Source organism: Arvicola amphibius, chromosome 2 (genome assembly GCF_903992535.2).
Source record: "Arvicola amphibius chromosome 2, mArvAmp1.2, whole genome shotgun sequence".
In the NCBI taxonomy this organism is placed as follows: domain Eukaryota; kingdom Metazoa; phylum Chordata; class Mammalia; order Rodentia; family Cricetidae; genus Arvicola; species Arvicola amphibius.
This window is the reverse complement of record NC_052048.2, coordinates 146,458,476-146,475,009: the sequence shown is the minus strand read 5'-3', so window position 1 is coordinate 146,475,009 and position 16,534 is coordinate 146,458,476. Positions and strand designations below refer to the sequence as shown.

The following is a 16,534-nucleotide window of genomic DNA, read 5'->3' as shown; positions in this document are numbered from 1 at the left end:
TGTGTGTGTGTGTGTGTCCCAATAGCATCCATATTTTAGCATTGGCTTATAATAAACATGAAGAGCAGCTTTGACCAAAATGGAGACACCAAAGGTCGGTGGGAGAGCACACACAGACTCTGTGTGTCCAGTGATGGGCTGGCTTCAGTACAATTTCCCTACAGCACAGTTTCACTCTCTGAATATACTTTTCAGAGTTGGCCCAATAGACGAGTCCACCCACAGCCAAGTTGCAGAACATTTGCGTACCCCAAAGTGTCAACACCCTTCCCACCCCTCTGGTTGCTCCTGGAAACCATGTTATCTGCCCCCCCCCCCTCTCTTTCTCTCTGATGTTGCTGCTTATTGGAACAAAGTTTCAACCTGTATCCCAGACTGTCCTGGAAATTGCTTTATAGTTCAGGCTGGCCTCACATTCACAGTGATCCTCCTGCCTCAGCCTTCTAGGTGCCAGGATTATAGTCCTGAGCTTCCATATCTGGCTCCCTCTACCTCTCTAGAATTTGTGCACACGGGGTTGTACCATATGTAGTTGGCTCCTTCCCTAGAGGAGATTCCATTCTTTGAGATCCCCATGTTGTAGCAGGTACCAGTGACCGTTGTGTGTATCTAACAGTTTGCATTCCAACAACATATGTCTGATTGACATCTAACTTGTTTCCCATTGAGGGCTGTTATGAGTGAATCTTCTGTGAGTGTTTGCATGTGGACATATGTCTTCCTTTCTCTTGGGTAAATACCTGGAAGTAGACCAGCTGGGCTGTATAATTAATATGTGGTTAATTTGATTTTAAAAAATCCTAAGTGTTATTCAAAGCAGCTGTGCCACTTAGAGCACACACACACACACACACAGACACACACGCCCAGACATACACATGCACAGACACACACACATATACATACATACACACCACATACATACACAGACAACACACGCACAGACATACACACACATACAGACATATACACAGATACACACACACACCTTTCTTTCTGTATGTAGTTTTTTAACCTCTCGCCCTCCACCTGGTCACTGCACAGCTAGAGAATGCTACAGTGCCCTGGAAATGGCTCTCTTCATCACCTGGAGCCTCTGGCTCTGCATCTGCGGAGCTATGCTCCCAACATGCCTGCATCTTCCTTCTTGGCAGGCAGCTAAGGACTCAGGGTGACACTGCCTGACCTTGAGGAGCTGCTGGATGTTTCCCCCTCTTTTAAATGACCTATGGGGGAACACTTGTAAGTGATGAAGCCATGAGACTGGAAGTGGGGGCGGGATTGCCACGTGGGCTGAGTGATCTTGAGCATCATGAAGAGGCCACAGGCTCGGTGTGCTGGACAAAATACTTAAATTTCTTGGCCAGAACTTCAGAAAACTTTCTTTTGCGAAAACCACCCTTCTCCAGTTCCCTCAAAAAAAATTCAAAGTAAGAACAAGATCCTAGGCTGATTGCTGGTCATATATTGATTGGGGCATAGGTGTGGCATCCAGATTGGCCCCATGTGGATGGGTGGATGGGACGGCAAAAGCTCACCTTCAGACATAGGGTTCCCAGCTGGGAAGCAGCTTTGCTTGAGAGAGTGCTGAGGGGCCTTCTCGGTCTCACTAAACATATGCATACACCCATCCTGGAAATAGTACTATGAGAAAGACAGGCAGGCATCTGAGAATCCCAGAGGCAGAGTGGGTGCATAGCGCCCAGCCCAGGCTGCTGGGGGTGGCCAGTAGGTACTTCTGCAGCTGCCTTCATAGACAGGGCACACGGGGACACATCATGATTCACCCACCGGTTCCAAGAGTTTCGAGACAAGGGCAGAGACCCAGTGGCACAGAATTGAGGGAGATGGCAGGATAACTTCCTGGTTCCCCTGAGACTCTGGACTCTATCAGCAGTGAAGACTTGTGGGATTTCAGAAACTCAAGAAGCACCATGGCCAGAGCACATAGATTATCAAGGGCTTCCCAGAAGCAATGCTTCAAGGAGTTCAGATTAGAATTTCACCCCACCCAGCCAGCGATGTCTGAACTTTTCACTGCCATGAAGTAAGGAGTTCCATCTTCACCAGGAGGGCAGCAGACCCGAACTCTTTGGAATTAATCTTTCCTGTAAACAGAAATTGAGACAGTCAAGTTTGTAATAACGAATGGGAAGGTCAGGGTTATATATATATATATGTGTGTGTGTGTGTGTGTGTGTGTGTGTGTGTGTGTGTGTATGTATGTATGTATGTATGTATGTATATATGCATCCTAATTCTTATCCACCACTCTATGACCCAAAGGCAAATTCCTGCAGACCTTTCGAGTGCTGGGAGACCCACTCAGGACATTGCTAGTGGGAATCTTAAAGTTTCTAGGTACCTGCACTATGCTGTGTACTCACACTGTACCCAGTGCCAGCTCTCCACTAAGTACCAGTCCTCCACCAAGTGCCGGTACTACAACTAGGTATTGGACTAGGTACTAGTATAAATATGCACTAAATACAAGCAACTAGCAATGCGCTAGGTACTGGTGCTGTGCTAGGTATCACGACTGCACTGGTACTGCCTATAATGGCCGAAGAAGCCATGGTTAGGAATGGAATGAATGCCTTATCGTGCTGGACCTCCATCTGCCCTGCAGTGTTACATCCCGCCACCTCATGGCTGTAACCTCTAAATCGACTCTCTTGGCTCCCGTGAGGCTCTGCTCTCGTCTTTTCTGTCCCTTCCCCAGCTCCCTCCTCTGCTGACTACGCTCAGCCCTACATCATTGGCTGCTAATGACTTCAGCCCCACCAGGAGCTGGGGCTGTCGTGAGTCAGCAAAGGGACCCCTTGCCATGGGCCTCATCATACCAGGCGTCACCCACATTGGCCCTACTGAGGCTCAGCTCCTGTCTGCAAGGATGGAATCCTCCCTCACATTGTCTCCAGTGCCGTTAATTATTCTCCGCCTGACCTCTGCTCTGTTTTGGCAATTGGCAGATGGGGTGGCATCGGGGAGAGGGGTGCCGGACTGAGGCAGGACACAGAGGCACCCTGGCAACGTGACTTCTGCAGCTCTCTCTGGCTGCGGTCTGTAGTGATATCGTGACCTTGACAGCCCTGGATTCTCTCCACAGCCTGGAAGCCTTTGCTGGGGCACTCTCATGTATACTCTCAATAACAGGACTATTCAGGGCCCTTGTCTGATTCCAAGCTCTGATCCAGTGAGCTCAATCTCAGCTCTACCTTTACAAATGGAACAGAATGATCAGGCAGATTGCGGGGGCGTCTGTACTCACCTAACTACCCTAAGAATTTGTGGTGGAGGCTTCCAGCATGCAAGGACCTTTCACCTCCACCGACCTCAAACCCATTGGCTAGCATTTCCATCAAGTCCTCCTGGATGGGGTGGGGGGAAGGGAGCAGTCACACAGGCACACAGGCTTCCAAGCTGTGAGATCTCAGGAGCTTGGTTCCAGGGATGTTGTTCTCCTAGCTGCCATCATTGATACTCTTTCTGATTCCTCATGTTGAGTTTCCTGCTTGAAGCTCTCCATGGTCTCACAGAGGCTTGCTGCCCTATGATTCCCCTCCGTCTACTCTTTCATCAACTTAATTGTACTTTAAACACTGTTTTTCTTCAAACAGTATACACATTTAACTGGTTTTAAGTAATTCCTCAAGCCAGGCGGTGGTGTGCGCACGCCTTTAATCTGAGCACTCGGGAGGGCAGAGGCAGGCAGATCTCTGTGAGTTCGAGGCCAGTCTGGGCTACAAAAGCTAGTTCCAGGACAGGCTCCAAAGCTACAGAGAAACCCTCATCTCAAAAAAACCAAATAATAGTAATAATTTCCTCAAAAGACTTCCTTTGTCCTCACATAACAAAAATTAGCTCGAGTGGCTCCTCCCACAGAAGTCCAAGCTCCACCCTCCATTAATTATGTAGGCATGCGTGTAGACATCTGTGGTGTAAACATTCATATAGATGGTCTGCTGTGGCTTGGAGCCTCGGCCTGTGCCCTGTGTTCCTGAGTTCACCACGAGCACACGGCCAGTGCTCAATTCCTCTGTCAAAGCGAGCCACTGAGCCCAAGCTCTCAAGACCAATAAAAGCAGGTACACAAGTCAGGTCAGAAACCTAAGAGTTGGTAGAGAACTGTAACAGAAAGGGACGGAAGGAAAATGGCTCCAAATGAGGAGACAGCAGAGCCCCTGTGGCCTCTATGGGGTGGTAGACCACTTGAACAGCATTCCTCAAGATTGTTGCTGCCTGTCTTCCACAGGCTCCAGTCTGGTCACATGACCCAACTGGAAGAACTTTCTACCTTCCTCCGCAGCCAGCTCAGGGCAGGCTGTGTGTAGTCATTTGTTCCAAGTGGAATTATGGAAGGAATGGAGACCCTGTTTAATTATATAGACGTGAGTCAAGCCTTCTCTCTCATTTCCATCTGACAGAGGCCCAGGCTCGCAGAGGAGCTGTCCAGGTGCCTGAGCCCCCTATTGTCCCCTCACTTTCCAAAAGGACAAATCCTGGCGTGGCAACAGTATGTTACAGTGTTCTACGTGAGCCTGGGCCACTTGATGTGGATGGAACAAGGAACTCAGAATTACGCACACACAACCACATCTGCCTCCCACCAGTGGCAGAAGAACAGACATACCCTGTTGGCTGAATGCCTAGAACCGTCTTCATTGCACAGTCCCTGTGAGGAACCCGCCCCACCTCTAGCAGCAGAGAGTTTCTCAGAGAGGCGAAGCCATCAGCCAGAGCTGCAAACCTGTTGCAGTTGGGGCCATCACTGCTCCAGCCTCGTGTGACAGATTCCCTCATCATCCATTATGACAGAAGAGTCTTGCTGGACACACTGACCAGATGGGTCCTCTGAGACAACAGATCCAGGAGGAATAGGACCATGAGAGGGACCTGCTACGCAAGAAAAAGAGAATGCAGAGCTCTTAGTCTCACCTGCAGCAGGGAGTGGCTTTCTGGGGAGGGGGTTGGCTGCAAGGCCAAGCAGAGAGGAAGCAGCAACTAGCCTGTTAATTTTGCCCCAGTGCTGGCTCCCTGGAGAGAACCAGGCATGGCAGGATTTAGCTGATCCGGGAGTACAGGACAGACAAAGGATGGGATGCTTAGGCTGCCTGTAATGTCTCTTGTGGATTGTTCAAACATTCCAGCAGGGCGAGCACCAGTCAGCTCAGACAGGGCTTCTCTGCACTGGAGGCCAACTCTTGCTCACCTGAAAGTGTATGAAAGAGAGGGCCTGGAACATGGCTTCTCCCTCCTGACCTTCCTCACCCTTCTCAGCTCCCTCCCTCCTTGCTTCCCTTGCCAAGCTCTTCTGAGACATCTTTCCCATATCCTTAATTTACAGACCAAAATTACACAGCTCGACGGTCCCGTGGGGTATTTTGAAGAGCTTTGCTATCATTACCTCACTCTGCTTTAGAACATTTTATCTCCACCAAAATGTTTCACCAGTTGCAACAACCCCCAGCCCCCACCCTCCCCACCTTGACCTTCTCATTTCTTCCCTAAGAGGGTAGATTGGGGCTGGACTGACCTGGGACATAGCGACCAATGAGGCAGCCTCTTTTGCCATGTGACCTCTTGCCATGTGACTTTGCCATCAGTGTGTCCAGGAGACAATGGAGTCCCTCAGGAGCAGTCCAGCCTGCTGCCCCGTCACACTTCAATGATCAGAGTCCAGATCCTGCATGGGGTGGGGGCATGGGATGGGGGCACTAGCATTGCTTAATTGCCAGCCACATTGGAAGTACCGATGGAGTGGGACCCCCTGGCCCAGGAGCTTAAATGATATGACTTACAGTTATGAGAAAGGCAACAAGACTATCTAGTCACTGAGCTAGGTTTTCAACTATTATGAGTACTTTTCTGATCCCCTCAGGAACTAAAGGTTGCTAATCTGACCCTTGCTGACCTACTATGCATTTGTAATCAATGTGCACCTACTATGGATAGTACTTATGTATCCTTTTGTGTCTCCTACTGTGGTAAGCATATGAGTAAACTTGCAATATTTGATATGAAAATGGTAGGGTTTTTTTATGATTTAGTCATGAAAGTTTAGAGCCAGGGAAAAAGCAAATTTTATCTTTTCTTTCTCCCAAATGTCATTGCTGCTAAGAGAAGCTTTTTCAATCCCTCAAAATAGCTCTGGAAGATAAATGAGCAAACTTGGCTGGGCACTAATTCACTCTTCAGAATCCGGATGATTTATGCCCTGTGTTGTTATTGCTCAAATAAGCAAATCAGAAATGGATCTTGTGATTAGTTTGAGCTATGCGAAGTTCAGATCATTTTATGCTTCCTTAATCAGTTTTCACCAATCCATCTCTCCTGGAGATGATTCATCGCGGAGCCCAGTGCACATTCTTTAGAATAAAATGAGTAAGAAAGTTAAAGGAGGAGGGATGGGGGAGGGCACTAGAAGACGCCCCCCAAATTCATAGCAAGTTCCTTTGTGTCCTTTTCCTCTTACATACACACTAAAAATTTCAGAATAACCCATACAACCACAGGCTGGGCTGGCAGCCATGTCCAACATTTAACACTGGGATACGATGCTGTCATTGTCATCTAAAGTTTATGCTCAAAAATCCATAAAGTTGCAAAACACAATATAAATGAATATGTAAGTAAGTTCATGAGTCTGTGTTGGTCTGCATCTTAGCTATGCTGCCTGCATGTGGCCCATAGGCCACAGGTTGGATATACATGGACCCCTTGGGTATTCATCAGAGGTTACTGCTGTGGTCTCCTATGTGACAAAGGGACCTTGACCTTCTCATTTGTTTGAGTCAGAGTCCCCCACACTGAACCCAGAGCTCACTGGCTAGCCAACAAGCCCCAGAGATCTTCTTCTCTCTTCTCCCCAGTGATGGGTGTCACAGTGCCTCCGCACCCCAACTTTCACATAGATGCTGGGGATCTGGACTCCGTCCCCATGCTTCTGCAGCAGGGCACTGAATTCTCTCCCCAGTCCTGTTTACCATGGGCGGGGGTTGGTTAAAAAGATGTTGTGGGTAATAATCCAGCCTGGCTCGATGTGGACGGGTGCTGGTCGGATGAGGAGCTTCCATTCACCTGTCTTTTCTAGTTGGTTCAGGACCCTGGAGGGTTAGGAACATGAAGAAGACAGAAGGGGGACCGTGAGAGTGAGTGTAGTCCTGGGAAACAAGCCAAACCTGAGAGCTTGAATTCATCACCTCAAAAAAGGAGGCCGTTCTGAAGAGACTGCAGATGTGGGACCTTCTAGAACAGGAGTATCAGCAGCTGAGAAGATAGCAGTTGCCAGAGCAGGGAGTGAGAGCTAGGGGAGCAGAAAGCAGACGAATCCTTGTGAAGCTGCCACTGTGATATGAGGCAGAAGGCAAGCACCGGAGTCAGCCACAGCATTCAGTGCGAGGTGCACAACTGATGATGATAAATGCAAGGCCTAGATGGGATAGCAATAATATGGGTGCATTATTGTCAACTCTTGTGAGCACTCAAGATGATTTAAAGCACAGCGATAATAAAAGTTCCCCCAGAAGAAAAAATGCAAAGGAAAATAGTCCTGGCCCCAAGAGGATGCTGTCCAAACACTGATGAGGGACCAGTGTGTCTTGAGAAGATGTGATACCCTAAAAAGCCAGTGGGGTCTTCAGATGCTGAGGAGGAGAAGGCAGAGGGTTTAGGAATGTCGCCCATAGAGAAAAAAGTGGGACCAGCGACTGAGGAGGAAAAGTCTCCAGGCTGCTGCATATTGTCTGGGCTGCAAAGGGACAGAGGTAGAAGCAAGACTGGGCAGTGGGAAACCTCAGATGCAGGTGGATCTGATCTTGTGGAGGAGTCCTGCTTGGGTGCAGCACCAAACCCTCAGCACACACAAAGGAGTGGAAGGTTCTTACCTGAAGGTGAGCACAGGGCCATCTGCTTGCCCACAAAAGGAGACAAACAGAGATGAAGGACTGGGATGAAATTGAGAATGCAGAACGCTATGACCAATGGTCAGTGACCAACTGAGTGAGTCTCTCTCTCTCTCTCTCTCTCTCTCTCTCGCTCATCTCATCTCTCTCTCTCTCTCTCTCTCTCACACACACACACACACACACACACACACACACACTCACCGCGTGTGTCCAATGTAGCTCTCCTGTGGTTCTCTATGGTCCATGTGTAAATATATAAGGCAGTTCATTGGAAACCTTGTGTTTGTAAGACAGGGCAGGACTGTATAAGAACCACATCAGGCAGGGGCAAGATGGTATGAGGAGAAACTGCAGAATGTTTACTGAGCAAGGAAGGCACACCCAGTGGAGGGACACTGGGAGAATCACCCTAAAGCCTTCTTTTAACTAGAAGCAAAGCAATTGATGTCGTGGGATCCAAGTGTGAAAATCAAGATATTTACTTCACCATAGCGAGTGTAGGTGATGGGGTGGCAACCCTAAGCCTGGCTTCCTGTCACCTGCCACTCTTAGGGGTTCACTGATTTGCTTTCACTGCTGAGTCCCAGAGAGCCAAATTTGTCTTGATGTCTGATAAGTGATTAGCCGTTTTAAAACACCTTTCATATAAATAGTCATTACAATAACACTTATCAGTACTCAACCCACTGGTCCAACTAATTAAATGAGAAGCTAAGGACACACACACTCATTATAATGTGTGGTCAAATTAATTACCTGTCATTTTATCAAGGATTAAGCTGGCATCCCTCTGGAACATGGCTGCAAGGAGCTCTGTGCTGCCCCGCTCCATGTACGGGTGTATTGCTGAACGTTATCCACAGGCGAGCATTAATATTCCCGATTCACATGCAAGGAAAAGGTACTTAGGCTGAGTTACTCTATTGGTTCAAACTCCTGTGCTATTAGTGATGGAATCCCACCACTTCCTGGCTGTCCTCTCCTTGAGGACACCCTGGGTGGATGGCTGCAACCCCAATGGGTGGCTCATTGGGGGAATCCTGGAGTCATTGGGTTGCATTAAGAGTATGAGACAGCTAGGAGAAAGGAGAGACCTGTATCTTCAGAGTGATGTTGACTTAGCAACCCACTGGCATGCTGTTGAACTCAGTACAAACCATTTCTCTTGGCTTTCACAAGATGAAGGAGGCCAATGTCTCCACTTCCTGAGGGACACCTTTGTCTCGGTTAATTGGTTGAAAGCATGAGCTCCGAGAAATGCCATCCTCCCTAACCCCAGACTTCCTTCCACCCCATTCCACCAACCCCCTAGCTAGCTGACCTAGCTGATTGACTTCTTTTTCATAAATGACTTCATGCCTGCAGTGTTCCTAAGTCCTGTAAGACAAGCTAGCAGACTGACCCTGCTCTTCTGCGACCTCTGTCAACCATCACGAAATCGCTCTCCTGGTCTACAGAAAGCTTTGTTCTCTTTCACAGCCTCGCTATAATTTGCTGTTTGTTAACGGTATTTAGAGGGACGGGAGGGACTAAACTAACAAATAATAAATACGTATTTTAGGATATTTAGATTGATTTTTTTGCTTTGTCAGGACACTACAGACTATGACTCACTAGAGCACCCATCACCTCACATAGCCTTCTTACAAGGTTATAACATTCAAACCATGCTCTCTGGGCTGGAGCATGCCTCTTAGCAGCAAAGGCGGTGAAGAGCACAGGCTCCTCTTCAGAGGGACAGAGTGTGGTTCTCAGAACCCATCTAGGAATGGTCACAGCTGCTAGCAACATCCAAACTCCAGTGGGATCCAACACCCCTCCCTGGCTTCTACAGGTACACACACACACACACACACACACACACAACACACCACCAGGGGCAGGGGAGGTCGGGGTCTGGAGTTTATTAAGAACCCGTCTGTAATCTGCAATGTCCAGACCCCCTCATGCTTCCTAGCTTTTCTCCTTCCTGAAGACTGTTGTCCCCAGCTGCCTTCCCCCATATATGAACCTCTTGTCACCTGTCCTCACACTTCCCTGAGGCCCTAGGGAACTTTGCCTCCCCATTCTTCTCCTCCTCTGTTTCTTCCTGGTTTTGTTTTGTCTGATTCTTGCAGTGTTGTTCAAATTACTCTGGAATTTTCTGTGTTTGAAAGCTGATCACTTTAAAGACATGTTTCTTATTTCTTCCCTCTTGCCCCGCCCCTTTGCAAAACCCCCTAAACTCAGTCAGTGCCTCTGCCTTTCCCAAAGTCCAGGCGACCATTCACCTATTCTTTCTTGATTCATAAGCCAGCACTTTCATGGCTCTGGCTTCAGTGGAGGAACTATGACATCAGGGCAGGTGCTCCCTTGGCCATCAGCTCCCCCAGAACACGGATGCCATTCCACGGGTAGGGTGGTACCCCCCAAAGAAATGTGAAGACCCTTCTTTCTACCTGTGGAGTGTTTCATGGTGTTTTACTTGTGGCTTTGATTTATTAGGACATTTGAATATATAGACAGTATTTGGTTGTCAAGTATTTTCCATATCCGTAAATAAAGAATGAAAACAAATGGGGCTTGGGAGGCGGATCTGTCAGTAAAATGCGCTATGAAAGCATAAGGCATTTACAAAGCACCCAGGAAAAAACCAAGTAGTACATGTGCCTGCTCTCCAGCACGAGGTTCCAGGCCAGCCAGATAGGCCAGATGGACAAGCTTCCGGATTAATGAGAGACCCTGACTCAAAAATTAGGAAAGACATCCAGCATTAAACTTTTGGCTCCTAGCTGCACATGCATGCGTGCACACACAGCTGAGCATGTATACATTCATACACAGCTCATATGTGTGTTTATCTACAAGCTGACTCCCATGTAGACACACTTGGAAAGTACCCCAAATAAAAAGGAATGAAAAATGCAAGAAACGTTGAATAGGAAAAACATCTTTGAATTCGTCTCCCTCTCTCCCTCTCCCGAGTCTCCTCCCCTTTCTCATTCTCTGTATCATGCGAGAATACAATTCATCCTGAGGCCACTGGCTTTCGAAGGTCAGGATGACCTGGCTTCATACTTAGAAAAGAATTATCTGCAAGAAAGCCAGCAATGAAAGACATCGGGTGTGGGATTATTGCCGCTTGGCTGTGGGTTTCGTTTTAATGTTAACTGCCCTGGACATTTTAAAAATTGATCTATATAGTTCTCTGCATGTTTTCTCCTGATGAATAGTTTACCATTTGGATTAAGTAGCAGTGGACGTATTTCAGCTTCATATAAATTATGTACATCGGCAGGAATGCGGTGGAAGCTGAGTGAGACGTATTGTTCAGTAACTAAGAGACGGGGAAAGAATAAGACCCCAGCAGAGGATAAGTGGAAGCACAGTAAATTCTTGGTTCCCAACATTGTGCTTTGTTTCTGTCTGTCTGTCTGTTTCCTCAGGGACCCTCAGAGTCTGGACCCACCAGAAGTCAGCAATGCAAAGCTTCAGTATGCGGGGTGGGGTCCGAAAGGCCAGGCAGCTGGTAAGCAAGCCGGGTTCAATGCCACATTTTGAATTTTACTGAGTTAACTAATGAGAGTTAATTTTTCTAAACTGTTTAATCTGAATAATATCTGGGGCGTGCCCACGTGGGGGGGAGGAAGGGAGGGGAGGGAGGAAGGGATGGAGGGAGGGAGGGAGAAAAGAGATTAAGTTTTAGATAAGTGTCTAGCCAACTGGAGATATTTCAGTGGGTCTAACTGGCTAAAATCAATGTAACATTTGGAAGAGCCATTGATGGGGGTGCCAGGGCAGAGGGTGACAGTCCCTCAGTGCAGTCACAGAAAGCATCTCCACTTTGTCCTGGAGCCTGCACAGAGTTCTGGCACCTGCATCTTTTAAGGCTGACTGATGGATGTGGCTGAAGAGATGGCTCAGCAGTAAGAACACTTGCTGCTCCTCTAGAAGACATGAGTCTGGTTCCTAGCACCCATGTCAGGCCACTCACATCTGCTAGTAACTCCAGCTCTCCAGGGTACCTGACACCTTCTGGCATCCACAGGCGGCCCCTGTACTCCCTATTGGTTGGTCAGTAGCCCAGTGTGCCCAGCCTGGCATCCAGGCTCAGTCACAAAAGTGAGGGCAGGAACTGAGAAGCAGGGTGGTCTATTTTCTGTTGCGGGAAAAAGACACCAGTACTGGTTTCCTGGCCAAGGTCTCTGTGTGTCTGACATGCCTCCTGCCTCCTTATCAAACCGTGGTTTGGTAGCAATAAGCTCTGGAGTGCACCCGCTTTCTTCACACCCAGGCCCTCCGACAGTGGGGGAGACAGGGCCGGCACTCTTGAGTTCCATCCAGCGGCGTTTGGGGGAGGATGAGTCTAGAGATGACTGCTCCAGCTTCTCACTCGGTCCGCCCCTTCCCTGTCCAAAGCCATCACACAGGAGTGGAAACAGAGGATGACAAAGATGACCTTGCTTGACCTCCTAAAGAGTAACTAACAGCAAACAGAACACTGGTGTGACTTCTCCACTTTATCCAGGAACCCTCTGTAAGGTCCCGCATGTCACTGTGGGGAAGATTTTGGTCACATGCAATGCCATGTAGGGTGCTGGTAGGTCTCACCATCTGAGCATAAAAGCATAAGGCAAAGAGAGCGGGTACTCAGGAAGAATTTACCGGTGTTGGAAAACTAAATTCGTAAGCAAATTGCTTATTAGCTCACTAGTATATGTGTGTGGTCTTAAGCATTAAGCATAGAGTAATCAGAGGGGAGTGGCTAGCAGAGATCTAGGACTCTGTGTTCAGCACTCACAGTGGGGGGAAAACTGTACTCCCTTTCTGTTTCAAGGAACTCAGTGTCCAGTAAGTATTCATTGCTGAAATGTGGTTTTAATGCTGTGAACCAGCAGGCCTCACTGAATTTAAACTGACATTAAGTCAGAAGCTCTTCCTGTAGATCTGTGTACTGACTCTAAGAAGCAGTATAACCCATAGTGGCGAATGGGTCCTATATGTTGGAAATCAGCCAAGTCCTGTAATGGTAGGTGCTTGGGGCCATGCAGCCAAGCCTTAAGGTTTCTGCTCCAGCTACCTCTTTCTTACTGTTTAACACAAACATAGTTGTGGACAGTGTACCGTTGTACCGTCATGTTAGGATAAAACTTACTAACCCCAGGAGGATTATCCTGTCCTGCTGTGTGTCCTCACCTGAGAGAACCCTCACCCCAGGGCTACCACCCTGAGCACAGTCAGTCTCTGAGCGCTGTGTGTCTGCAGAGGAAAGCTGCAATCAGGAACCTTGTGAACATTAATCTATTAAGCGACAGGCAGCAAATCCCTCCTCGCCGTTTTATTTTTAAAGGTAAATATTGCTCCCTGCAGTAAATCTGCTCTAATGATAACGAGTCATGCTGCAGCAACTGGATCTCCTTGGGGAGCAGAGAACACAGCTGCAGTCAGCTCCACCAGGAGCTTTCAGAACCCCGCAGCACACCGCCCATCAGGGTGCTGAGCTATGCCTATGATGTGGAGCTTTGCCACTAGGGGATATGGCCACAGTCTTTCTGCTCATTCTCAACTATACTCTGTGTGCCTCTGGTTGACAGCTCTCACTTGGAGACAGCTGTACTGCACTTTTAGATCCTGTGGTCCAGAATGAGTGCACCTCATGGATGGCAAGGTCTTGTGCCCCATCACAGCACAGGGAGAAGTCAGGCGGGATAGCTCACGCCTATAATCCTAGCACTCAGGGATTCAGAAGGCTGGGGCAGAGGATTAGAGACGCCAGCCTGAGCGACAAATAAGCTCAGCCCAGCTTGGGCTACAGTTGTGAGACCTATCTTAGGGAGCCGGAGGAAGAGAGGAAAGAGGAGAGGGGAGAAGAAGGTAGGCAAAGCCAGGAGAGGATTAGAGAGGAGGGGAGAAGAGAGAAAGAGAAAGGATGGGGAGGGGGAGGAGAGGGGAGGAGAGGAGAAGACAGGAGAGGGGAGGGGAGGGGAAGGGAAAGGGGAGGGGAAGAGGGGAGGGGGAGAGCGGAGGAGGGAGGGGAGGGGGAGAGCGGAGAGGGAGAGGGGAGGGGAGGGAATGAGAGAAGAGGAGGAGGCAAAGGAGACATTTCCCCCTCATTCTCATTCTGCAACACCAGTGTCTGTTTGCTGCATTAGTGTTCCAGTTGCCCACAATTGCTCACATGAAATGGCCAGATTCATTTTTCTGTGTTTTCAGCTATGGAGTCACAGCAAGTGTGGAACTTCACAAGGGTCCGTCTTCCTTGTCTCCTCTTCAGATGAGCCCCTCCCTGCCTAACTGAGAAGCCCAGGGTATCTCTGGAGAGCGCAAATGCTCTGCAGGCCCCGCCCCCAACTGGCATAGAAATAGGTTTTTGCTCTCCTAGATTTTGCTTTTGCTAGAGCCATTGAATAAAGGCAGACAGGCTGAAGGCAGGAAGGTGACTTCCTCCCTCTTAGAATGCACAGCTGGAGTCCAGGCTGCTTCCTGTCTTGAGCTGGGGAGTATAGGAGCCTGGGGAATGTGTATGAAGTAGCTGAGAGTCAGAGTGGGATTGGGTGCGGGGAGGGGACTTTCTTCCTGTGGATAGAAGAAGATTGGGAAATTTTTGCAGAGACAGTGCACAACAGTGTTAGACAGCACTGAGGATTCAGGACGGGACACTGCTAGAGCTCTCAAGATCAGAGACCAAGAGACGGCTCCTCTCGGGCTGGCTGGCCACCTTGGCAGTGATAAATGAGCAGCTTTGGGAAGAGCATTTAATAAGGCCTCTGGGAAATCTTCAATAGCCCAGGATGTGAAAAAATGATGAGCAATCAGCAAAGTTGGCCAGAAAGCCTGTGGGTGGTGAGGGGAGGGCCTCCGAGACCGCACACCCCAAGGAGCAGGTAGACGCAGCACATGGGCTGGGGTGTTCAAGGGAAGAGTTCAAAGGTCTTACTTCCATCTGAGAAGACAAGACTGCTCGGTCTTTACCTCCCCAGCCATGAGAGCCTGTGTCTGCAGCATCAGGAGACTGTTCTAAAGCAGGAGAATACAGCTAAGAAGTCAGGCTCTCAGCTAGACTTGATGATGAAGCACTCCACGGGTTATATGGTTGTCTAGACCTTGGAGTGGTTTTTCTGGAAAGGCCATGGACCCAGGGAGTCAGGAATCATCACTCAGATCAGTTCGTGTATTCGAAGGGTTAGGACAGCAGCTCTCTTGGCAGGATATCAAGGCAGAGTGTGCTGTGTTCCCAAGCATTCTCCCTTCCTCTAGAACTCTGGGGAATGGTCACTATGGCTGATGACTGCTGTGGATGGCCAGTTAGCCGCCATTGGAGGCCAGTCCTTGCTGTGTGCACACGTCTGTCATTCTTTCATGAACTCATTTGCTTCCATTCCAAGCCCTTCCAGACACTGTAGGGTTCTGGGAACCTGGGAGAAAGATGATCTCTTTTCCCACTGACCTCTGCCTCTGACTGAAAGCGTTTTTCTCATGAGCACTCATAGGCCTCAGCCACTGTATCTGCTCCCTCTCCTTCAGTCTCTCATCCCTTAAAATGGTCCCCCAACCCACTGTTATAGCTATCCATTCCAGGAAAGCGTCCATGATAGTGATGTGTCTAAGTTACTAATCTATTGCTATAAAGAGACAATACAACCAAGGCCACTTGTAAAAGAAAACATTTAATTGGGGTCTTGCTAATAGCTTCATGGTCATCATAGCAGCAGGCAAGTGGGCATGGTGCTGGAGAAGTAGCTGAGAGCTTACATCAGATCCATAAGCACAAGGCAGAGAGAGAGAGAGAACTGATTGGGAATTGCATGTGCTTTTGAAACTCCACCCTCAGTGACACTCCCACTAATAAGGCCACACCTCCTGATCCTTCCCAAAGAGTTGCACTAACTGTGGACCTAGCCTTCAAACATATGAGCCTCTGGGGACCATTGTCATTCAAGCCACCACACAGGAGCTTAGGAGGTGGGCAGTTGCCCTGTATGTGTGACCTCTTCATTTTTAACCAAGATCCTTATATCCTGATATCTTACTTAAACACTGCTACCGAGGGCACAACTGTAGGATCAAACTGCCCATTCCAGGTCCCAGACTGCCTGCTTGATCCAGCGGTCATCAGATCAGTTCAGCATAACATCAAGTCCCGACTGCCCCCTGAGGTCTGACTTCCTGTCCCAATTGGGTCGCTATAATCATGGCTGGCCCTGGCCCCTGCCCACACATGGTCTGATGTCCCAGTCCTTTCCCCTCCCTTCTCTTCTCCACCTACATTCTTTACTCTGCACAGGCCCAACTCTTATGTGACAGGTGTCCTCAGAGCCATGACCAGGTGGCAGTGGCTCTTCAGTCAAGTCCATCCTAAGCTTGATTGCCTCTTATGCCAATCAACAGCTGAAGGGAAATGTCCCTCTCATTAGTATATATGTCCCTCCCATGCCTCTTCCCCTTACACAGTGTGTTGACTCATTTTCCGTGAGTCAGTAAGGGTTCAGAAAAACCTGAGCTGAAAGTTTTTCACATGCGCCCTGATTCACTGTATGACCTTTAGGTCTCTGCCTTAAAGAGCATGACAGTATTCCCTTAGAGTTGTGAGATCCCTGTCAGCGCGGCAACACCTCAACCCAAGAGGAGGTACCCATGAAACACCAGAA

At 48.7% G+C, this 16,534-nt stretch overlaps 1 protein-coding gene across 3 annotated transcripts in view; it reads left to right on the top strand.

Moving 5' to 3' along the window:
- The window catches only part of Dpp6 (dipeptidyl peptidase like 6), a 655,432-nt gene that overhangs the window by 471,602 nt on the left and 167,296 nt on the right, over nt 1–16,534 (top strand). For 2 of the 3 annotated variants that reach the window (XM_038318721.1, XM_038318723.1), the window contains exon 7: nt 11,337–11,408. The exons of the other annotated variant lie outside the window; for it this stretch is intronic. In XM_038318721.1, coding sequence (XP_038174649.1) covers nt 11,337–11,408 — 72 coding nt within the window. The remainder of the gene's footprint in view (nt 1–11,336; nt 11,409–16,534) is intronic. 3 annotated transcript variants of the gene reach the window in all.